The sequence below is a fragment of the Mastigoproctus giganteus genome, chromosome 6, assembly GCF_048544385.1.
Source record: "Mastigoproctus giganteus isolate SK-2022 chromosome 6, ASM4854438v1, whole genome shotgun sequence".
Taxonomy (NCBI): Eukaryota; Metazoa; Arthropoda; class Arachnida; order Uropygi; family Thelyphonidae; genus Mastigoproctus; species Mastigoproctus giganteus.
The window spans coordinates 210583791-210610356 of NC_143580.1; the positions used below are offsets into that span (position 1 = coordinate 210583791).

A 26566-nucleotide genomic window follows, 5' to 3' on the forward strand; every position below is an offset into this window, starting at 1 on the left:
AGGAGTATCAATAACCTTTCATGTTTGAGATTACCATAATAAAAAGTAATCTAGCATGATACAGCCACTACCTTGCCACCAAGATCCCATTCAGGAAGAACATTTCTGGAAAGACACTGACATTTGTATGAAATCTATCTTTGGTAGAGTTCACAATATCCAGAACTAAAGAAATCAACTCCACGGGTCCAAATTCTTACTGTATTTTTATTAAGGAATATTCAAATGATAATGTAGTATAAATTAAGAGACAAACCATTATGAACCAGCTGAATTATTGCTTTCTTTATAACTATAATGATGTTTTTATTAATGGTTGCTAAAAAAAAGGAATCTGAAATATTATGAGAAATTAGTATTTAGTATAAAAATATACTGAAATTAACATTTTAGATACATACCTGTTCTGTGTGTTCCTTTGGCTCAAAATTGCACAACAGTTTATACAAATGTAAAACAGGCCCAACTTCTAAATTTTTAATAAGAGGTGGAAGTAAATCAAGCACCTGTCGACTGCAGTGTTTTAACTGGGCTGCTGACCAGATAGCATCTATATGATCATTAGTAATACAGCTTTCCATTGCTAGAAAGTTTAGAATTATGTGGCTCTGTTTAATGATCTGTAAAAAGAAAACAGTTTCACTTTAAATATTTTCCTTCAGAGGTACACAAAACTATTCAAATAAAAATATTCATATACAGTTTGATTACAGAAAGGTGGGGGAGAGAAGGGCTGTAACATTGATAGAAAAAAAACAGCAGAACAAATTGTATAATTTTTAATCTTGCAGCACTGCTTAAGATTAATTTTTAATCTTAAGCAGTGCTGTTAGATATATTTTAGTTATATCTAACAGCACTGCTTAAGAATTTGGTATTCAACATAATGCCTTGGTAGCTCAGAGACATGTTATGTTATTTTTGGTTTTAGGAGCATTAGCAACTAAGGCCATATTGCTCCGGGGATATGCGATGGACATTCCCTGACCTTTCCACATCCTCCATATTTGGTGGTGACCGGCTCGAACCCCAGTCTAATCAAGAAGCGTGTGCTACGCATTGCTGCTCCTTCCCACCTGGCTACGAAGACACCACAAGCTCAGAGACATACTAAGGTTTGTAAATTGCTGATTAATACTATGAATAATTTCTAAATTATTATCTAAGCTCACATTACCCAATGTTCATTCTTTATGAATGCATTTTGCATGTTTGCCTCAGCCTTAATCATAAGATCTAGGTGGATCTATTTTTATGAAAACTAAACTGGTTCATAATGGTTTGACTTCCCAGATACATGACTGCGCATCACTTTCTCCAGAATCTTACCTGAGCAGGTAGTAAGTGAGACTTATCTACAATTATGCACATCTGATTGATCTTTTTGCAGCTTTGGAATGAGTTGGATGACACCAGGAGATAGGAAAGTAATGTGCAACAAAAATTCAGATGAAAAGTTTTAGGAGAGAGTATAGGGCTCTTTCATTAAGATGCATCTGGAGCAGGTGCATTAGTTAATTTCTTTAAAGATTCTTCTAATTTGAACATTGTTAGGTGTTCATTATAAGAAACTGTCGACTCTGTAGAAATCGCAAATCCACCCTACCATGAAATATTGTTTCCACATCTGGGTATGCCCCCAAAACATCTCTCAGGCTTCTAGATTCCATTCAGAAGAGGGCAGTTAGGTTAATTAATGACTCATCTCTAACAGTCTCTCCACTCTCTGTCTCATAGACGTACTGTTTCTGCTGCATGCCTTTTCTACAGATACTTCCATGGGTACTGTTCTTCTGAATTGGTTTATATAATTTCCCGCTCTCTCACTCAAAGCAGTCCGAACACGTGCCGCAACCAGTGAACATCCTTTTACTGTCCAAGTTAAATCCCACAGAACCAACATTTCTTCTTCCTCATTTATTCATTCAATTTCTGTTTTTTGGAACAACCTTCCTTCATACGTATTTCCTAAAAATTACAATCTACAGAAGTTCAAGTCTAATGTCAACAAGTATCTTCTTTCATCTCTTCAACCTATGCACAGTACTAAGTATTATAGGTTCTAAGAAAAAAAGTACCCATACATAACAATGATCCTTGAGAATGAAAAATAAATTAGTATGGACAGCATATTTATTTAAAAAAGGTTATTTATGCATGGGTAATGCACCCCCATCGTTTCTACTACCTAGGTATTATGCATGCATCGGTTGATTATATTTCGCATAAACAACCTTTTACATACTTTTAGAAATTTAGTAAAGAAATATATTTAGATCAAGCATCTCTCATATTGTGGAGTTATACTTCATAATTGGGTTGTCATAATTTGCAAAAACAGGGTACCTGCTCACCCACCGATGAGTAAGCCAAGCTTCGAAACGGTCCCATCTGGGTGGTATCCGCCGAGAATAAGCAACATTTCTCCACTGGTGAAGCATTACGATACCTCGGCAGCTCATTGTGAAGGTATTCACAATATGAGATGTAATCAAACAATGCATGCATACTACCTGGGTAGTAGAAATGATGGAAGTGTAGTACACATGCATAAGCAACCCTTTTCATACTCAGACGTTTAGTCAAGAAATAATTTCAGATATTTATTTACCATGATATACTGTAAGATAGTAAAGTAATTATAAGAAATTGTGGTAGATGTAGTTTCTTTCCTTGGCAATTCTTTAATTTTATTTTACTTTATTGTTTATTATTAGTTATATTTTGTTTGTTGTTGTTGTTGTTTGTTATTTGGTTTTTAGGCATTAGCAACTAAGGCCATATTGCTCCGGAGATATGCGGTGGTCATTCCCTGACCACGAGCTCGAACCCCGATCTGATCAAGAAGCGTGTGCTACACACTGCTGCTCCTGCCCACCTGGCTACGGAGGCAGCCCTTATATTTTGTAGTTTACAATAATATACCTATGTATATCTAAGCAGACACCATTACAGAATTTTTTAGTGCAAACCCCCGGAAACACTTTCGCGAACCACCAGTTGAGAACCCCTGGTCTAGATCAGCAGTTCCCAAACTGGGGCCGTGGACCCCTGAGGGTCCGCAGACCAGTTCCAGGGAATCCACAAAACGACTCTGGAACTGGTCAAATTATTCGTTCTATATATAGCAAACTGATGGTAAATAAAGTTATTATTATATATTTATGTAAAAATAAGAATAAAGTTGAATTGTTTTAAACATAAAACTTTGAATTTTCTTTTTTTTTTCCCTTATATATATATATGGGGTATATGAATATATTTTTTTTTCCCTCCATTTTTGAAGGGGTTCATAAACCTTTTTTTTTTTTTCTTTCTTTTTTTTTTTTTTTTTTTTTTTGAAGGGCTCATAGATCTCAGTAGTTTGGGAACCACTGGTGCAGATGATTCCATAAAAGCTCTATTGGATTTAAGTCAGGAGATTGGGATGGCCTTACCATAATTTGCAATACCCCTCCTTCATTATTTAGTTGCTAGAAAGTCCCTGCACAGCTTAGAGCTGTACATTGTGTCACTGTCTTGTTGTAATATAAAATTTCTTTCACAAAGTCAGAGTCCAGAGTATATGCATTATGTTCAAGAATGTTTAATAGCCTTATTTTCTTAAAATTCCTTCAATTCTGACAAAGTCACCCACTCCAGAAAAACAGAAACCACCCCATTGTGTGATGGAAACACCACTGTGTTTGACGACTGTAAGCACTAAACAATGTAGCACCATTTTTCCTTTTATTGACTATCTCAGAAACTCTACGCCTGGATCCAAAAACTTTAAATTTGGATTCATCCATCCACACATGACAATGAAATCCTGCTTGTTTAAGATGAAGTTTTACAGTGGATGTAGACATGAAAGTTTCTCTGTCACAGCTCAGATTTCAGGTGCAGTAAGTCATCTAATGCATTTACAAATCAGTGTTATGATCTTATCTTGTGCTTCCAGTATTACCTGTGATCATCCTAATCATGGTTTTTCGTTTAAACTGCCAGTTTCCTTGACTCAGTGAATGGTAGTTTGTACTCCTTTAAAAGAAACATCTAGTTATTTGCCAATACTTCTCATAGAATAACTTTCTTTATGCAGATTTATAATAACACTTTTTTTTCAACACTCAGTTCCTTATTTCTTGCCATGTTTATCACAAAACAAAAAAACTTTACACCAAAAACTCTTTCTGAATGACGGGTATTTGATTTTTATAAGTTACAGTTCTTACTGCTCAATTTATATTATTGCAAAACACTCTAGAATCATCTAGAATCTTCTATAATATTGTAACAATACTCCCACTTTCTAGAATAGTCTAGAATCATGCACAATGTTCTACCACATTGAAGAGTCTACTATACCTTTCTGGAATATTCTCAAATATTCTAGAAATTTCTTAAATATATTTTAGTCTTAAATATTATTATTTTTGATTTTTATACATAACATGAAATATTTTAATAAAAGAATGGTAAACAAGTTGGTCCTATTTTAATAAAAACTTTGAAAATTAAGAAAAATTAAATGTGATACCAAATTTTTAGGTTGAAGTAAATATAAAAAAGCAACTTCTGGAATACAATCATTGGATATTTTTTAAAAGAATAATAAAAATAAACTTACCTCTACATGAAGATTAGGCCCAAATATGAGTTCAATGATTTTGTTCTCTGTCAGCCATGTGGCCAATGCATTGCCAACACTCTCTGCTTCCACTAAGTTTTCATTGTGACAAAGTTCATTATACATGTTGATGTGGCTCTGTTTTTGAAGAAAAATATTATACATATATCACTATAAATGGAATTTTGACCATGAATATGCATAAAAATTTTATTATCTGTTAACAGATAAATTAAAAAGCATGTGTATACAAAATTATTCATCTACATATGCTTTTTAATTTATTTAATTTTAATTATGTTTTTAAATTTATATATATTTGTCATTCATCAAAATCCCACATTTATTCCCCAAAACACCTCTTCTATTCTTAAATTTCTAAAACTGCTTAACCTAAACTAAAAGGACTGTACTGCAATAGAATTATGACTAGGAACAAAATAAGCTGATCACCATTTCATTAGAGGTCTGATATCTTTAAAATCCTGTAAATTAATGGACAGAATTCTGTCTTTTTTTTTTTTTTTTTTTTTTTTAATGAGAACCCCAAACACAAAAGGTATCAAAAACCTATAGTACTTGGTACCGTGCATGGGTTGAAGGAGAAGTATGGGGGGGAGGGGGATGCCGGAAACTTTGCTCTAGAGACTAAACATGGGTTTCACCACTTCAAGCCTCCAATAAGCAAAGTGGTGGTATTTCACCGGTTGATGAAAGTCATCTGTCTTAGGTTCTCAATATCCTTATGAATTAAAAATATTACTTATGAAGGCAATTCACATATATGTTGAGTAAAAGGCAATGTGGGAATTAAAGTTACATTAAATTAAATTAATAACATTTAATTTAATTTATTTAGATAGTATGAATCAGAGCTGTACTACTCAATATATGTTCTACGTTGATAATAATATTAGTAAAATAATAAGGAGTATACCTCAACATAGTGCGTAGAACACTTATTATTATTATATTATTATTTATTATTATTAATATCCACATGATGCAAGGAAGCCTGAGGCTTATGCTGCACCAGGAAAAAAAAAAAAAAAAGTTCCCGAGTAACCCTGAGAGAGAGAGAAAGAGAGAGAGAGAGAGAGAGAGAGAGAGAGAGAGAGAGAGAGAGAGAGAGTCAAAAGTAGAAGGGAATCACCAAGAAAGAGAAGAATGATGATATCCAGCTCAGGACCCTGGGTGTGCCAAGCCCATACTCACCAGATGTGAGCCCCCGGGGATAATTCCGTATGATACCCTCCAGAAATTAAAACGGAAAAAACGAAAAAAAAATCGACAACTTACCGGTACATTAGAGTAAATTATAAATAATAAAAATCAATTTAACACAAATCAAATCAATTTAAAACAAATAAAAATCAAATTAACGCAATTAAAAGAATCTAACGAAAATATTCAAAACGATTTTCCTTCCTGAAGCTGACAACGCTTTTTGACCGTATGTCGTGATCACAGGAACGAAAATTACCGAATCGGGTTAAACCTGATACTTAAATAGAGATTATTTGTCTTCGCGCATGCGCGTAAAGGTCCACGCATTGGAGATCAAATATGGCCGCCGAACATTAACAGAATTCTCGTGCAATTTAATTTCAACGGTTTCTGCAATTAATAGTCGCGTATAATTACGTTGAACGTTAAGTATTTTGGCTTCGTTAAATAAAAAAGTATGTTTTTCGTTAATGGCATGAAAGGCTAATTCTGACGCTGCTGAACGAGAAACGAACTGAGGCTTCATGTTGATTTACACGAATATTAAGAGAAAAACGGGTCGAACCCTGATAAGACGAGTCGCAATCACCGCAAGAAATGTTGTATACCAGATCATTAATTTGTGTTGTGAACGCTGAAAGAACCAAGCGATTGTTCAGTATAGTGTGTAACTTCCGTATAGGCCTAGCTACAATTTTAAATTCGGTATCTTTAAAGAATTTGTTAAGCTGTTTGTGCCACTGTTAAACATATGGGACAGAAATAAAGTATTTTTTGATATTACTATTGTTCATTGGTGTAGTATTTTGTATCCTATCCTTAGCTTGTACCCTAATTCGGTTTATTGTGGTAATGGAATAACCCCTGTTTAAGAATCTGCTAGTCAATATTTGTATTTCTGAGTTCAAAGCAGATTCCATCGTTGAATATTTATAGGCACTATGAAATTGATTAAAGATAATCGATCTTTTGTAGGTGAATGGGTGATTGCTATTATAATGTAGAAGCATACCGGTGTTTGTAGGTTTTCGATAGATGCTAAATTGTATTTTATTCGAGTCCCGGGTAAGCGTGAAATTTAGAAAGTTTAATGACTTAGTATCCGTATCCTCCACTTATCGTGAAGTAGACCCGGCACTGTTTACCAATTTGGTCAATCAATACAATAAAACGTTAACCACGTGTCGAAAAAACAACTACATTACTATGGTTCAGTTAAAGGAATTGAAGTCCAGAACATACAATATTCCTGCACTTTTCGGTCAGGTAAAATTACACAAGATTGGGTTTCCTATTCGACCTATTGTTTCCTACAGGAACTCGGCATTTTCATCCTTAGCCACACATGTATATAACATTATAAAACCCTTTAGACAGGTAATACAATTTGGGATTAAGAACTACGATACATTATTTAATAAGCTTAAAGACTGTAGACTCGGCGACAATGACAATTTATTCTCACTAGATGTTACCTCATTATATACGAATGTAAACGTTGAATACACATTAGATATTATTTGGGATGTGTTAAATAAAAACTCGACACCGATTAATTATACGAAGCTACCTATTAAGGAAATTTTTCATTTAATTAAACTGTTAGTTGAAGCTAACTACATCACCTTTCGAGACAAGGTATACAAACAAATTTTTGAATTACCAATGGGTTTGAGCCTGAGTGGCTTAATGTCAGAGATCTATCTCTCAACGATTGAACAGATACATTTAACACCTTTTCGAACCCGTATCACATACTATGGGAGGTATTTAGATGTTATTACCGATAGTAATACTATTCAAGACATCTTACATTCGTTTAATAATATTCATTCTAGACTCAAATTTACATTGGAAAGGGAGGATACGAATACTAAGTCATTCAACTTTCTAAATTTCACTCTTACCCGGCACTCGAATAAAATACAATTTAGCATCTAACAAAAACCTACAAACACCGGTATGCTTCTACATTATAATAGCTATCACCCGTTCACCTACAAAAGATCGATTATCTTTAATCAATTTCTTAATGCCTATAAATATTCAACGATGGAATCTGCTTTGGACTCAGAAATACAAATATTGACTAGCAGATTCTTAAACAGTGGTTATTCCATTACCACAATAAACCGAATTAGGGTACAAGCTAAGGATAGGATACAAAATACTACACCAATGAACAATAGTAATATCAAAAAATACTTTATTTCTGTCCCATATGTTTAACAGTGGCACAAACAGCTTAACAAATTCTTTAAAGATACCGAATTTAAAATTGTAGCTAGGCCTATACGGAAGTTACACACTATACTGAACAATCGCTTGGTTCTTTCAGCGTTCACAACACAAATTAATGATCTGGTATACAACATTTCTTGCGGTGATTGCGACTCGTCTTATCAGGGTTCGACCCGTTTTTCTCTTAATATTCGTGTAAATCAACATGAAGCCTCAGTTCATTTCTCGTTCAGCAGCGTCAGAATTAGCCTTTCATGCCATTAACAAAAAACATACTTTTTTATTTAACGAAGCCAAAATACTTAACGTTCAACGTAATTATACGCGACTATTAATTGCAGAAACCGTTGAAATTAAATTGCACGAGAATTCTGTTAATGTTCGGCGGCCATATTTGATCTCCGATGTGTGGACCTTTACGCGCATGCGCGAAGACAAATACTCTCTATTTAAGTATCAGGTTTAACCCGATTCGGTAATTTTCATTCCTGTGATCACGACATACGGTCGAAAAGCGTTGTCAGCTTCAGGAAGGAAAATCGTTTTGAATATTTTCGTTAGATTCTTTTAATTGCATTAATTTGATTTTTATTTGTTTTAAATTGATTTGAATTGTGTTAAATTGATTTTTTTTTAATTATTTATAATTTACTTTAATGTACCGGTAAGTTGTCGATTTTTTCGTTTTTTCCGTTTTAATTTCTGGAGGGTATCATACGGAAATGTTCTACGCACTATATTGAGGTATACTCCTCTTATTATTTTACTAATTTAATTTAAAACCGACCGGGCTAGCCGGGTGGATAAAGTGCTCCCTGGCAACCCAAAAGTCGCGGGTTCGAATCCCGCCTCGGGCTTGGATCAAAGTACTGCAAAAACCTTGGGAGGTGCATTATGGCCAAAGAAGCCGATGCGCCAATAACTACAAAAAAAAAAAAAAAAAAAAAAAAAAAATTAATTTAATTTAAAAAATCATTAAATCTTTACATTCTGAAAAAAAAAAAAAAAATATATATATATTTAATGACCATGTAATAATGAGAAAATCCTACATCCAGAAAATTCAATACAATAAACTATTCATCATCATCATCAGCCATTTTCAAACCACTGCAGGATGAAGGCCTCTCAAGCAACTTTCCAGTTCCTTCTGTTTTGTGCAATGGCTATTCATTTACTACCCACAAACTCATGAATTTCATATATCCATCTCTGCCATTGTCTACCAGGTTTTCATCTAGTTCCTCTTGGAGCTAGAAGCTCAACTCTACATTCTGTTATTTTCTTAGTCCGTTTGTCATCATGTCTTCGAACTGTGTGTCCTGCCCAAGACCATTTTAGTTCTTTAGTTTTGATAAGGATGTCCTTTACTTGAGTTTGCTGCCTAATCCATGTGTTTCTCTTCTTATCTAACAGTCTTATTCCCAATATAATTTGTTCCATTCTTTGCTGTGCAGTTCTCAGCTTCTCTTCCATTCTTTTGGTGAGTGCCCAAGTTTCACTTCCATAAGTCATGGCGGGGAGTATACATTGGTTCATTATTTTACATTTATTTTAAGTTTATTATTTTACAAACTGGGATATTGCTCTTCAGTATGTGGCTATTTCCTGAATGCTATCCATCCAAAATTTATTCTTCTCTTGACTTCCAGCCATTTATCATTATTACAGTTAATAACTTGCCTTAGATAAGTATATGACTCCACCTTTTCAATTACTGCTCCTTCAATCATTACGTCCCTTTCTGTAGCATATTTGTTCATCATTACTTTTGTTTTAGCCATATTCATCTTTAGTCCAAAATCCTTACTAACTCTGCATAATTGATTAAGATTTTCCTCTAATTCTTTGGGATCATGGTTATGACCAAAATGTCATCTGCAAATCGTAAATGGTTTAGGTACTCTCCATTGACATTGCCTCCTCTCTGCGACCAGTCTAATCTGAAAGCTTCCTCAAGGGCAGCAGTAAACAGCTTCGGAGTATGTCTCCTTGTCGAACTCCTTTCTCAATTTTAAATTTCCTACTGTCTTTGTCTAGTTTAATAAAGGAGGTAGCATTCTCATACATTTTCTTCAAAATCATAATATATGGGGTATCTATGCCTTGTCTTTCCAGTGCCCAAAACATTGCCTTATGCTGTATGGAGTCAAATGCCTTTTCATAATCCACAAATGCCAGGCATAATGGTGTTTTTTATTCATTAGCTGTGATATCACGTGAAGGTGATCCATAGTTGAGAATCCTGTCCTAAAGCCAGCTTGCTCTTTCGGTTGATTCTCATCAAGTATCCTTTCTAATCTGTTAGTAATGACTCTTGTGAACAAGTAGATGTGGGATAACAAGCTAATTGGTCTATAATTTCCAATTTATGACTTATCTCCTTTCTTATGCAGCAAAACTATGATTGCATTATTCCACTGCTTAGGTGTCACACCTTTAATGCATTTTGTGAAGAGCCTTGCCAGGTTTTGTGTTATGTCTCTTCCTCCCAATTTTAACAACTCTACAGTAATTTCATCTTCCCCCGGGGATTTCTGATTCTTCATTTACTATTTACTAATAAACTATTACTTATTTACAAACATTTCTCAACCCACTTTGGAATTCTGTTTCAAGGTTAAGTCAAAACAATACATACAACTGATACAAGCAGAAATGAAAGGAATGTATTTTCCTTTTAAAATGTGAAGCAGTGTTATTTATTTGATATGCTCTAATTATAACTGAGAATGCTTCAATTCTAAAGGACACAAATATACCAGAAAACTGGTTTTACTGAACTCATGAATCTGATTAAGGTTAAGTCTTTATGACTAATGTTTAAAAAAAAAAAAAAAAAAAAAAACTCCAAGTTTTTATAAGACAAAACCAAACAACTGAAATTAACCATTGTGAACTTTAATTGTCTGATTCTTAGTTATTAATTACTGGAATAAGTTATTTCTGTAAAGAGCAGAAATTGACAGCTAGGGAAACTCAGAGACCAACTGGATTGGCATGAGGAATGAAACATAAGTAGCAAGGAGGATTTTTTTTTTTTTTTTTAACCAGCGAAATGAAAAATTCAACAAACATAAATAAAAAAACAAACAAAAAAAAAAATACCACGAATATTTTTAGTGAAGTTTAACAGAATATCTTAAGTAAAATTACAGTGGTTTCACCACTTGTCATCCTTTAGAGAGGTCTGCAATTGAATTGCAGACCTCATTTTTTAGAGACCCAATTTTTCGAAACATAATGAGCACCAGATAATGAACAGCCAAATTTGGGAAGTTCAATTGTAATTGTACAATGATGTATTATGTCCTAAGATGCCGATTCATTATAAAACTAACAATGGTAACAATAGTGTTTTCTTATTCACATGAATTCTACAGCTAAACAATAATAAAGTTTCTCCATCACAGATATTTTTATGTTTATTTCTCAGTGTATCTTTAATTAAAACTGTAGCTTAAGTTCAATTAATAATTTTGCTTATATGCTTTACAATAACATAATTACGTATGCATTTCCTACACATGGTCACGTTGTGTGATTGACAGCTTGTCAATTCCACACCTGCAGTAGCCCATAATAAGGTATGAACTGCATTCTAGTATCATGGCATATCACATTGAGATTATCCTAATTTTATGTTATTATAAATAATAATATTTCAGTTTACTGAATACAGAGTCATATGAATACAGTGCTGCTCTATGAATGGAGTCCCAACCACAGTGAAAAGCCTAGGCACTATATTGACATAGCTTTATCAATCTGAAAAATGTACTTCACTCAGAAGTCCAGAAGTATACTGACAACCTAGTACAACCAATACAGAAACAAGAAGAGTTTGCAATTTACAAATTTTACTTGGAAATCACAAGTCATCTGTCTAGCTCAATTAAGTAAAAACATGTTTTAATAAAGGAGGTAGCATGTTTTTACCATTTGATAATAACATACAAAATTTTTGCTTTGCTTTATATGACAGTTTATAGAACATGTTAATAATGCAACAAAGGACACCTATTAAGGTGTCCTACCACTTTATGATGGCCTACTTGACAACAATCTGCTTTTATGTCTGTTTTCTGATGCACAAAATGGCTAAAATCAATTGAAAAAATAAAAATACAGTGGATTCTGGTTATTTGGGCCACCGGTTAATCGGGGCAGCCGTTTATTTGGGGCAAATCTTAAAAAACAGAAACCAATCGAGAAAACAGCCAGAGTTTACTTCGCTTAATTGGGACACCATGCCGTTTAATCGGGGCAAGAGACCGCAGCACTGGAGATTACCCTACGATTGTCTCCGACGGTACCACGTGGTTCGGTCGAAATTCTGGAGGTCACAACCATAAAACAATAAAAACAATTAGCATTCACCTGTTTATTGGGCTTTTCTGTTAGCGAAATCTATCATAAACGGACAGTAAACTAGATCTTACTGAATTTGCGATAATACCGACAGCTGGAATTCTGTGGGTTATTATCATGGTGAAATGTGTTTACACTTCCATGAAATCTTCAATCATATAAAAAAATTAATTTTCCTTCTCTTCATTCCTATTTTTAAAGCTTTGTAATTCGTTACTCCGTTCTCACTTGCACATATTGTGTTACTTGTAATTTGTGTGTGCCGTGTTCTTTGTTATTGATTGCTTATCTTTTTACTGTTTTAAATTTTAACCCCCACCCACAAATATCAGTGAACAGAAATGTCAACTAGTTAGTATGTACATATTACGGTACGTATTAATTATTCCAATTATCACGTATATTCTTCCAATTTTTACGTATCAAAATGTTGTGCAGAATGGAGTACTATTCTGACATGAGTGTGTCAAGCAGTTCCTTGAGATTCGACGGAGTAGGCCTGCAGAGAACAGCCCTTTCCAGCTCATTCCAAAGATGTTCAATAGGATCTGCGGACTGAGCGGGCCACTGCAGCAAAGAAGAGTTATTGTCATGTTCCTGGAACCATTCCATAGTGATTCGGGCTTTGTGCACTGGCGCATTATCCTGCTGGAAGTAACCATCTAACTGAGAATAAACTGTCAACATGAATGGATGCATTTGGTCAGCAATGATCTTTAGGTACGATGTGGCATTCAGACATGAATCTATGGGTATCAATGGACCCAACATGTCAAGAAAACATTTCCCACACCCTAACACTGCCCAACCACCTTGCACAGTAGTCGTTAGACATGACAGGTCCATGGATTCATGTTGCTTTTGCCGAATTCTGAGCCTTCCATCAAATGATGCACCAGGAACATCGACTCGTCAGACCAAGCAACTGTTTTCCAATCCTCGATAGTCCAGTGCTGGTGTTGCTGTGCCCACAGGAGGCATGCTCTCTTGTTCTTCACTGATAACAAAGGTACACGATATGGCCGTTGGCTGTTGTAGCCCATTCACGACAAAGTGTGACTAGTGGTCTGTTGTGATATTTTGTTATGCGCACCAACGTTGTATTCTGATGTGATGTGCGACATTGTGGCCCGTCTGTTTGCTTGCACAATTCTAGCCATCCTCCTCTGACCTCTCTCATCAAAAAGCAATTTTCTTCAATACACCCTTGAAACTGTGGTGCGTGAAAAGCTCAGGAGAACTGCCGTTTCAGAGATGCTTTGTCCAGCATTTCTTGCACCAGCATGTCTACCATGCCACATTCAAAGTCCGTTAGATCACTCCTTTTCCACATTCTTGCTATGGTATATACACTTAACTGATACTAGAAAGGTTGTTCTGCTGCACTTATATCCACAAATGTGGCCGGGTGACTTGCAACGTTGTGTGGTAGACAGTCTGTGTGCACAGCACGGGTGTACCTAATAAAGTGGCAGCACAGTGTAAGTTGCTTCTTATTTAAGTATTTTTTTTTTCTCAATTAATTTTATAACACATTTTATTATTTAAATAGATCCAGCCATCAAATGTTGAGCCATTGAACAGAAAATGTGTTCCCTTTGACTAATTAAAAATTTATTTGTCCAGAAACAATGGCCGATAACTGTGTAAGAGATAATGCTAGTACTGTTTCTGATAAGAGAGAGAGTCTAGAAAGTCTATTCTTTTGGAATTAAAAGCTAAAATAATTGTAGTTAGTAAATCAGATTTATAAAACAGTAAAAGGAATCAGTTGCAAATTTGATTTCAGTGTCATCCCTTAGCCTTTTATTATGATGTCCATAATGAGACTAAGTACAATTTCTGGACCTAAAAAAAAAGGTTCCATTTTAAGCCAGAATCTGTTTTAAAACCTACCCTGTACTTATAAAATTGTGTACTTAAAATCACCATTGTGTACTATTTAGGTTCCACGGAAGCATCTGACACATTTCATTACTGAGTTTTTCTACTGTATCTGCACAGAAGGCATCTGCTTTTAGTGAAATTGTGTAACAGGCTAGGGAGATCAGTTCCTTAAGAAGCTGTTTGTTTGTTTGTTATTTGGTTTTTAGGAACATTAGCAACTAAGGCCATATTGCTCCGGGGATATGCGGTGGTCATTCCCTGATCTTTCCGCATCCTCCGTATTTGGTGGTCACAGGCTCGAATCCCAGTCTAATCAAAAAGCATGTGCCACACACTGCTGCTTCTGCCCACCTGGCTACGGAGGCACCTCCTTAAGAAGCACTGGAGCATTGAATATAGTGTTAATGCATACAGTGTTTTTTTAAAATCTATCATTACAACGTAGTGTAATTTTCAGCAACATTTTTTGTTTGTCAACATGATCAAGTAGTGGTTAATAAATTTTAAAACCACCAGTGCTGTAACAGACACCAAGTCATAATAAACTCCATATACTGTAAATAAGCCTGAGAATGTATAATAGGTTTTGCTAGTCTGCTGAACAGAGTCCAAAATTAACCATTCATTCTTATGCTCATATATGCCAAATTTTTGTCAGGGCTATTGTGAAGTATATTCTTCATGCACAACAGTTTCACTCTTAGAAAATGGCTACCATTCCAGAACTCAGTGAAAATGACAAAACAAATCAACTAAATTTTGGTATGCATTTTATGAATTGAAATCTGATAATGCCTGAACAAGAAAAAACTACTTATGAATGATGAAGCACATTTTCATTTTAATGGTTAGGTTGACAAATAATATAGTTACTGTGCTAATGATGATCCTCATCAAGTTCAAGACCTGCCACTTTATATGCTAAAGGTATGACATGCTGTTTAGAGTTTTAAGATTGTTGGTCCTTTCTTTTTCAAAAATGAAATAGCAAGCAATTTAAGTCAACACAGAATGCCGCTGTGACATGATTCAGAAATTTCAATCACAATTTGAAGAATTTTACAACAGAGATGAAATAACTTGTTAAAAGAACAACTCACATAACAAGACTGAGTATGAATTTTTTATGTGAAATCTTCCTGCGCAAGTTCATTTCTCACTTTGGAGATCTGCAAAAACTGCCTTGTTCCCTGATCTTATGGCACTTGACTTCTTAGGGGAATACTTCAAGAGCCATAGTACACAATCAAGCCATGAATTAAATTACCAAAGAAGATGCACATTTATGAAGAAATTAATGAGACAAATGCTAAACAAAGTGATGATGAATTTCGCTCAATGTGTTCAAAAACATATAATACTCAAAGGAGCACATTTATATCAATATTTTCAAGGTAAAATGCCCAAATGTATAAAACAGATGTTTGTTTTGCATTTTTTTAAATAAAAAAAAATTATCAAATTGTGACAGCTGTTTCTGACGGACCTTGTATGCTTTAAACATAAATAGCCACAACAAAAATTATATATACTAACTTAACTATATATTATAGAACCAATAGTTACAACAGTAGTCGGATGACATGGCAATAAAAAATTTATCATATATGGCATGTTTATAAGCCACAATAAACGTTTATAGTTTTCATTATATTAACAGAAAGAACATAATTTATATATGAAATGTTTAAATCTTCTAGATTAATTTATAATCGCACACATGCACACACATTAATCCAAATGAGAAACTCACATTAATCTGAGAAATTCCAGCTAGACGCATAGTTAAGGTAGTACTACTAAAGTACTTAAAGGCTAAATCAAGGCCTTCTTTATCAAATGTTGCATGTGCATCTAAAGGATCTTTTACTGCTGTCCACATAAATTCAAACATGTTGCGACTGCCAGCTATCCTTAAGTCATTATCTGATACTTTACACAAATACCTGAAAAATGTAAAACACTATTAATTTATATTATACAGAAATATGTAACATAAATGCCTAAATTAAATGCTACCTCCTGAATGAATCTTAAATTGAAAATGATTACCTTTCATTTTTATAGTTTTTTTACTGACTGTTACTGTCAATAAAAAGCAGTCAGTAAACAAGCTATAAATAGTTGCACTTTGAAATCATCAGATAAAAGTTGATCATGAAATCAACATACTGCTGGATAAAAGCTAACTTTTTGAACATTAAAAGAAAAGCCACAGTACCATCTCTACTTTCCAACACATATTCTACAATATTTCTGAATGCAGTTGACCTTTTAAAAATATTTGATTACAAATTAAATTTTAATCAAATTTGTGATCAAATTAAAATTTCATCACAAATTAAATTTATGAATAATTGTTGCTGATTAACAAGATGACAAAATTCCCAACATTCGGCAACAGAAGGCAGTTGCTAAACCACAAACAATATATAATATTTGTGGTGGCAAATAATGCAACAAAGAAAATTTATATAGCATCGACCAATAAAAAAATAAAAAAAAACACTTCCCACTTCACCTGTCTGATCCCTCTAAAAATTAATGTCTAGTTCCTCCTTAAATTTATTCAAAACAGCACCAAATGAAGTCTATTTTAACAATCAACTGCCAGCTGGCTGTTGAGTTCCACATATTTATCCTGCAACCATCCACCTGAATTTAAATTTATGCCCACTCTACCTTTTATGTGTTGTCTACACAAGAGGAAGGATGCCATCACCAATTAGCTTACTCAATCACGATATGGCCTAGCCATTGCTTTATGAAATAGAGTAATCACTTCCTTATACCTGCAAGCAAACTTCCTATAAATCATTATAAAACCCGTGAGCTGTCCTGGCAATCAGTCTGTGCAATTAATCCCATTTTCTTTCCACACTATCGTCAAACTTCAGTTGCCACTTGTCAATCCATCTGCAAAATTACACATTAAGCATTCATCAATATCATTAAGAAATATAGAAACAACAACAGACCCAGCAGCAAACTCTTGTGTAATCCACTAACAGCATTAGTCAAAAAAGAGAAAGTTCACCCATTGATACCCACTCTGTATTCTTCTACTTAACCAACTTTATCCCTAGCAGTAACTTGTCCTTAATGCCATACTGCTCCAATTTGTACAGCAAGCTTTTCTGTGGAACTAAGCTAAAGCTTTGGAGATCGGTGAAATAAAAAAAGAATATTTAATATTTAAAAAGTAATAAAGAATATTTAAGATCTAAAGCTTTTCTGAAATCAAAGTATACAATGTCAAAATTATTTTTTTTGCATCCATTTCCTTTGTTACTGCATTATATGCAAATTATGCAGTAAATATAAGGCTACCCCAGTACAGCAAACTATAGGTGTTTACAGAAGAAATTACCCCCCAAAAAATGAAAAAGAAATAATTTAAACAAAAAAAAAGGGTTTGCACTACATTAACTCACACTGATAACATTCTTTCCTTAACTGTCATCTCACAGGAAGACAAAGCAGTCAATAAAAAAGAATCAATGTTCCAGGTGGAGAAAATTTCAAGGGAACATCCACAAAGCAGATAGTATATTTTAAATTCCTTGTAATCAATTTAACACAAGTTGGGTTTACTACAAAGAGATCTAGTTGGAATATGCCAGTGAATAAACTCCCATGGATGTATGGTTTCATCTTCACCAGAGTGAAAATTCACAATGATTGAAATGACTTGAAGGTTCCACAAAGATTTGACTGCTGTAGGACCCAGATTCTTCAGCATAAGTATCCTAGATGAGACCACAGACAAGTTTAGTTTTCCAGACAGCCATCAGAGAAGCTAATATTTAAGACACAGAATGGTTTAAAGATTCCTGTAAGCTGCTGATGTATGCATTAATCCATAATAACAAATGTCTAACAAATAGCACAAAATACAGTGGATTCCGGTTATTTGGGCCACCGGTTAATCAGGGCAGCCGTTTATTTGGGGCAAATCTTAAAAAACAGAAACCAATCGAGAAAATTGCCAGGGTTCACTTCGCTTAATTGGGACAGCATTCCGTTTAATCGAGGCAGGAGACCGCAGCACTGGAGATTACCCTACGATTGTCTCTGACAGTACCACGTGGTTCGGTCAAAATTCTGGAGGTCACAACCATAAAACAATAAAAACAATTGGCAGTCACATGTTTATTGGGCTTTTCTGTTAGTGAAATCTATGTAAACGGACAGTAAACTTGATCTTACTGAATTTTCGATAACACCGACAGCTGGAATTCTGTGGATTATTATGGAGAAATGTGTTTACACTTCCATGAAATCTTCAATCATATAAAAAAATTAATTTTCCTTGTCTTCATTCCTATTTTTAAAGCTTTGTAATTCGTTACTCCATTCTCACTTGCGCATATTGTGTTACTTGCAATTTGTGTGTGTGCCGTGTTCTTTGTTATTGATTGCTTATATTTTTACTGTTTTAAATTTTAACCCCACCCACAAATGTCAGTGAACAGAAATGTCAACTAGTTCGTATGTACAGTACATATTAATTATTGCAATTATCATGTATATTCTTCCGATTTTCACGTATCATTTAGTTTTTTAATTGGTAAGGTAATAAATTTGTGCTTAATATATCTTTGCTTCGCTAATTATAATCGCTGTTTAATAGAATTAAAATTCAATTCACAAATGTGATCACAATGACCGGCGCTTACTGCACATCATATAGTGAATGGTGACTCCATCGTAACATGATTTGATTGTACAGTGAACCAATTGTAGGGGGGGGGGTACATTGTATTTTTAACTATTTACGTGAAACTTCGCATAATCGGGGCAGCCACTTAATCGGGCCAAAATGCACTAGTCCCGATGTGTCCCAAATAATCAGAATGGACTGTATTTTGTGCTATTTGTTACAAAACTACTATTTGATATTTTTCATACATCATTTTTAAATTCCAATAAGTTTTTAAATGTTTAGTTCTTATCACTGAAAAATGCTGTTTCAAGCAAATCTCTGGATGAAGCATCATACCTAACTTCACAAACCATAAATATAGAAGTTGACCTCCGGAAATATATAAAATCATCAATACAGGCATCAGAAATAAACAGAAAACCATACACCAAGATGTGTTGGAATTAGTGGAAAAGCTGAAACAATTCAAATAATCTAACAGCTTGGGGACAATATGCTGCTGTATAAGATTTAATGAAAAAATCAAAATAATGTAATTTATATTAAGTTGAATGTATTAACATAATTAAGTTTTAACAGCAAGGACCATACTGTCTGCATAGGCTAACACTCTTGAAAAATGGACTAGTCTTAAGAGAAATAACAAGGCAGATAATATACTTCCTTTGAAGATACCTGTTGAAATCAGATACAGATCTTCATCTAGATCATTACTAAATCCTGGGAAACATTCCAATAGTAAGATTTTGACCATCTAAAAACAATGCACCAGAATACCACTAACGAACCTGAAGCAAGGAAGTTGAATTGCATCAAAGACTAACACACAAAAACTAACTCCATAAAAAGCTGACAAAGATGGTATATAAACCAGCTTTGGAGCTACAGACAAGATGAACTTTTCCTATAAGTTTCTTCTGGAAACAAGTACAGTAAGCAGCAGATATATAGTGATATATATGGCAGATATAATATTATAGATATATAATTGAATTCTGATTCTAATAAATGCCGATCTAATAAGCGAAAACTGACTAATATTATAAACAGACTATAAAAATAAAGATATAAAACACAAATTTACACTTTATTACAAATTAAACAGTATGCGAAAATCAGAAAATGTTATCCACAGGTGAGCAAAATGAAAATAAATTTATACTTACATAGCCTAATTAATTTACATATTAATTAAACATAACCATGAAGTTGAAAAGGCCTCTTGTTCCGGGCTCCATAATCATAAATAAAGAATACAGTTCAACCGGAAAAATGATATCTATGTTTAACAGGACTAAAAAGGCATAAAATAAAATGAGATAAATAAATAGAAGCTTTCGAGATTAGGGATCTCTTCTTCAGTTATGAAAAATATATAAAAAATTCACATATGGAATATACCAAGCGTGGTCATGTCAGGCAAACAGAGAGCACGCATGTAATACTGTAAGCATTTACTGGGCAGAACTAGGTAAGTGTTGCTGCAAATGTAGGGTGCGCACGATGCAACACTACAGCCTCTATGATTGGGTGCAACTACATGCCTCTATTGCGATTGAAAATGCTATGGCAACCAGACATGTGAAGTGATTCAAGCCACAGTCGTTGATGGTAGTGGCATGACTGGTCAACGACCCCGGTATCACATCTAGGATTGAGGTCATGCTGCAAGGACCACTAGTGCTCTGCAACTGCAGAGTGCACAGAGTAAGCCGATCAAATGGCCCTTTCATGCTCTGAGATGTGGTCCTGGAGTCCACATGATTGTGGCATCTACAATGGGGAACTGTCTTCTGACAGTTCCCCCATGGTAGATGCCACAATCATGGCATCTACCATGTGTAAAGAGTGGCGAGATGGTTTGGGTCACATCTTTCTTTTGTCTTTTGGCAGTAGATGGATTAGGATCATCTTCCTGCCGATTGTGATCAGTTTGATCCATAATTCCAGGAGAAGCCTGGTTTGTCAAGTCCATTGTTGCTCCTTTTAGCCCTGAAAGGATTATTTTTCCTTTCAGGTTTCCGGCCCCACCACGGGGAGGCAGGAGCAGTGCCACCTAGTGACCAAGCGGCTGGCGGATTAGTTTGTTAGTGAGAAAATGGATAAATATCCTAAAAAAGAAAGGTGATTTTCCTTCCTGGGTTCTACTTAAAATCTGCTAAGTGAAGAACCACTTACAATGAACTGAGAATAAGAGCGGCTAGAAATGAAAGAGAACAAAATCACTTGGAAGGATCACTTTAGAATTCGCTTAAGAAAATCGCTTGGTCCCTATCGCTTGGCACTTGGGGCCTGCCCACCTGGCTACAGAGGCGCCCTGGCACATACGATGGCTTGTTGTACCGGTACAGATGTAAATAAAGAGACGTCAAAGGAGGCCACGATCTTGTCTTCAGAAACGGTGAGGTCTTTGATAAGGAGCAAGAATTCTCCACTGTTTGAAACATGACTGCTTTTTCCTACAAAGGGTGTTAGTAGCCAGGCGACATATTTCGACAGTTCGTATGTTGGAGAATTGCAGCAAAAGACAATCGGCCTTAAAGGAATGCCTGGCTTATGCACCTTTGGTAGGCCATGGAATTGGGGGAGCTGGCAGCCCTTGACATGAAGTTGTCATGTTGTTTCTGAGATATTCTTGGACGTGAACCAATTATTAACCAACTTATTTGACCCTAGATTCCAACCACTCCAAGATTTTGATGGGAGGGTCTTGCACTGGTTCACAGACACTGGGATTGAGTAGAAGGGAGAAAGCCTTACTCAGATATTCAGGTTGATCCATCACAATGTACAGAATCCTTTGTCAGCTAATAGAATGACAATGGTATTGTCATTTCTGAGTATACAAAGGGTTGCATGCTGGCTACAGATGAGATTAAAGGCAATGGTATGGACGTGCTGCAGAATTGAGGCCGTCCTAAAATGAATCTCTTTCACAGTTTCCTCAGGAAGGCAGGTCAGAAATGCCTCCAACCCCATTGCAAGATGCATGATTGGAAGGATGGTAAACTTCATACCGAAGGTGAGCAGTTTGATTTGCTTACAAGATAAATGTTTGCTGCTGAGGTTTAAGACGAAGCGAGAGTTGTCCACAGAGGGATTCTTGCAAGCATTGGCAGTGTGGACCTCTCTGAGTAAGTCACTGAACTTATGCTGCTGACGCTATTTGTTGTTTATTTTTTAGGAGCATTAGCAACTAAGGCCGTATTGCTCCGAGGATATGCAGTGGTCATTCCCTGACCTTTTCCGCATCCTCCTTATTTGGTGGGCACGGGCTCAAACCCCGGTCTAATCAAGAAGCGTGTGCTACGGACTGCTGCTGCTCCTGCCCACCTGGTTACGGATGCGCCTGCTGACGCAAGCAGTAAACTTCAGACTCACAAATGGCCTGCGAACATAGAGTATGAATTAGGTTGGTAAAGGTTAATGACGAAACCAAACCTTTGAGTTCTTGGGTAAGTCTGGACTTGATGGTGGCTCTCCACAGCTATAGTGTAAATATCCAATCCATATCTGCAAGGTTCTAAGGCCAAAGCTGAAACAGGCACGTTTCATATGGATATGATTGAAGGGTACCTTGACTCGGAAGCCTTTAGGAATGATGCATGGGATTTGCATTGACGGGAGAAACGAAGGTGCTGTCTGTTGCAGGCTATCAAGATGAAAGATTTCTATAGCTCCACTATAACATATGTACAGGGGCCATAAGTAGAACAAATGAAACTGAAAAGGTCTCTTGTTCCATAATCATAAATAAATAAATCTGTATGTTGTCTTCACTATTATCCCCCACATTGAGGTTCAGAGACACAGACATTACAACATCTCAACTCCCTATCTTCCTTCATCCAGTTCACAATATAATTAGTCAACACCCTCTCCATGGATGTTCTGATGCAGTGCATAGGCTCACATCTGGAAACTTCAGTCTACCTAAAGCCCATTTGTGCTGGCCAAATTAACAACTACAGGTCAGCGCATACTCCCTGTGACCTATTCAGTACCACGATCGTCCTACTCACTTGGGGTTGGAACCATTCCAGCTCCATGGGTGTCAGGCGCAACGAAGTTTCTAAAATGAAAGCAGACCTCACCAGCTGTGACCATCCTGCCTATGTCCTGAACAAACATGATCTACAAGCCCAAGAGCCTGGCGCACGTCCGTGATCGCCTACATTCTGTATTGCACGAATGCTTCAGAATGCATTTCTAAGATCCTATGTGGGTACCGGATAAAGTGCCTGCAACTTCCCTGTAGAGGATGGTGATCTCGTCTCAATGGTGAAGACACTCATCCCCTCCTTTTGTGGAGCAGCGCACTCTGCCGCATCACCTACCATGATTGTGGCAGCTGCTATGTGGGGGAAACTGCCAGAAGACTCCAGGACCACATCTCTGAGCATGAAAGGGTCATTCAATCAGCTGACTCTGCACACTCTATTGTTCCATGCAACAAGACCTCAATCACAGTTGTGATACTGATACCGAGGTCATCAGTATCACATCAGTCAATCACACCACTACCATCAACGACTGTGGCTTGAGTCACTTCACGTATCTGGTTGCCATAGCATTTTCAATTGCAATAGAGTTGTGCAGTATCACTCAATCATAGAGACCATAGCGTTGCACTGTGAAAGTGCTAGCACTGAGCATATGAGCTGAGTGCCAGCACTGTGAAAGTGCTGGCACTCAGCTCATATGCTCACCCTACATTTGCAGCAACAATTACCTAGTTCCGCTCAGTAAATGCTTACAGCATTACGTGCACGTCCTCGTGCATGCTCTGTTTGCCTTACATGACCACGCTAAGCACATTCCATATTTAAGGTTTTATGTATTTTTCACAGCTGAAGAAGTGATCCCTAATCTCGAAAGCTTCTATTCTTTTATCTCATTTTATTTTATTCCTTTGTAGTTCTATTAAACCTAGATATCGTTTATCTGGTTGAACTGTATTCTTTATTTATTAATAAACGTAATACTTTGTAATATGATTATAATTAAAAATAGTCACTTATTTTAAATTGCTTTAAATTATCACTATAAAGTCTATTTATATATTCCTCAATACTATATAACAGTCTATATTCACGATCACTTGCATCAGTTTCTTCCAACACGCCTCAGAATGGCTATAGCTTCATGAGTTTACTGTTTTGTAACTGGAATTCATTCAGGTTCATCTTCATTTTCCTCCTTCTCAGTGAAATTGTAGTAACAGACTGAGCAATTTCTTCATCTGTTAAAGCTGTAGTAACTTGTAGGTCACCATGCATGTCCACCCAATCATTAAACTCCTGTTCACCTATGCCTTCAGTCTTTTTAACATGATCAGTATCATGAATAATTAATTCGCATTTTTATTTTTTGAAACAGTGGTTAATAAAACTTCATTAACCACTATTTCAAAAACTTCATTTCAGGCACTTGTCATATGAAGTGCATCTAGAACGGTTATCTGCTTTTCAATATCAGATGATGTTCCCATACCATCATCTATAGACTGGATGATTCTTCGCCTCGTATCCAATCTATAAAAGGTCTCAAAGGTTTTTATTATTCACTGATCAAGAGGTTGAATCAGTGATGTGGTATTCGAAGGTAGAAAAACTAATTCAATGTTTCTGAAGTCAACTTTGGATGAGCCGGGCAGTTGTCCAAAGCCAAAGCAATTTTTTTGATTTGTCCCTAACTTACTGGAGCAAGCAGAAGGGAAACTCAATAGGGGAAACAAAATTTTTAAATCAACTAGATCAGCAGTTCCCAACCTTTTTTTGACTCGCAAACCCCTTTCAACATAATATTTTTATTACGAACCACTAAGCCTATATTCTCTGAAATTGTATAATAGTTCTGAATTTTTATTATAAAATATTTCCAGTACAATGTTTTTATAAGTGATATTGTAATAATATAAAATTATTTATCTGACTCTGACACGATTGTCTGATATGTGATTGTGAAGGTGCGATACATGTCGGCACCTTCTCACCGACCGAACTGCATAAATTAATATTAAACAATTTTGGAGTTTACAAAAATATGCCTTTGTAGATATAAGCAGATTACAGAATTTTTAGTGTGAACCCACTGGAATACTTTTCTTAACCCTCAGGGGTTTGAGAAACCACCCTTTGGGAACCACTGAACTAGATGAATGTTATTTGTATAAGCATGTTAGGGAAAGTACTAGGACAAGAATATTCTAGACCAGGTCATCGTCTACAAATGAGATAATATACATAGGGCTGACAGTACAGGACTGGAAGGAGTCTGAGTAATCTGTATGCGGGAAGCATTGTCGAGGCCACGTTATGTCAAAGATCTGGGTATATTCTTACCATGTGTATGCCATATCCAAAAATTTCATTACTTCATACAGCTTGTCCCACAGACTTTTACTTACCATTGAATACACCGTAAATTGTCAAACTAACAGAGTAAGCTTATCTGCGAAAAGATCTAAACCTCCCACACACTTCCTAATTAATTTCACATATATACATGGTCTAAATTCTAATCTCAACGATGTCCATTTCCACTTGCAGTCTGCCACTCCCCATGTACTTTTCCTCACAGAATCTCAGTTATCGGTTGATTCAACAACTGCTCATCTCAGTTGCCCAAACAGTTGCTCAGTTGTTGAGCAGTAGTTGATTCAACTACTGCTCATCTCAGTGGTACTTGTGCATATGTCCGTTCTGATATTCCCTGTCAGAGACTTGGTAATTTGGAATCTCCTCTTTTCGATCTTCTCTGGCTAAAAATCTCTCTACCTCATTGTGTCAAATTCATCTGTTGTCTCTACCATTCTCCAAACTCCACTAATCACTTGGAGCTCTTTGACTTCCTCTCTCTTTGCAACTTGACTTTCTCCAGTCCAACTTTCCTAACAGTGAGGTAATTTTCCTTGGCGATTTTAATGTTCACAACTCCAGCTGGCTTCCATTTTCTAGTTACACCGACTCAGCTGGTCAAGATGCTGAGACTTTTGCAATTACTAATGACCTTGCACAGATTGTTCATTTACCTACAAGAATACCGGACAATCCTAACCATACAGCCAACAAGCTTGATCTTTTTCTCACAAACAACCCTTCTAAGTACACGGTCGAAGGGAGTGGTCCTTTAGGCACCTCAGATCACAACTTGGTGATTGTCTCTTCTCCAATGTAGCCTTTATCTCATGGCTATTCCCAACCTCGTATTGTTTGGCATTACAAGAATGCAAAATGGGATGACTTGTGCGATTTCTTTTCTTCTTTTCCTTGGTCGGATTACTGTTTCGAAACTTTTGATGTTAACATTGGCTCAGATCGTGTCAGTGAAATTATTCTTGCAGGAATGGAATCCTGTATCCCACACTCCACTTTAAAATCTCGTCCTTTATCTAAACCCTGGTTTTCCAATAAATGTGCTAAGGCTGCTCAAGAGAAGAATGTTGCATATCGTAATTGGCTTGTTTCTAATTCTTCAGTTTCATTTTCTGCCTACACCAAAGTTCGCAAGAATTGTAAAGTAGTTATTAATCAGTCCAAACTAGAGTTTGAACAGGCTAA

General features: G+C 35.8%; 1 protein-coding gene across 1 annotated transcript in view; it reads right to left on the bottom strand.

Annotated features, from left to right (window-relative positions):
* The window catches only part of puf (ubiquitinyl hydrolase 1 puf), a 1022896-nt gene that overhangs the window by 878847 nt on the left and 117483 nt on the right, over positions 1 to 26566 (bottom strand). The window contains exons 6-8 of the mRNA XM_090376705.1: positions 16092 to 16284; positions 4613 to 4750; positions 402 to 620 (exon numbers count right to left, since the gene is read on the bottom strand). Of these exons, the coding sequence (XP_090232831.1) occupies positions 402 to 620; positions 4613 to 4750; positions 16092 to 16284 (550 nt within the window). The remainder of the gene's footprint in view (positions 1 to 401; positions 621 to 4612; positions 4751 to 16091; positions 16285 to 26566) is intronic.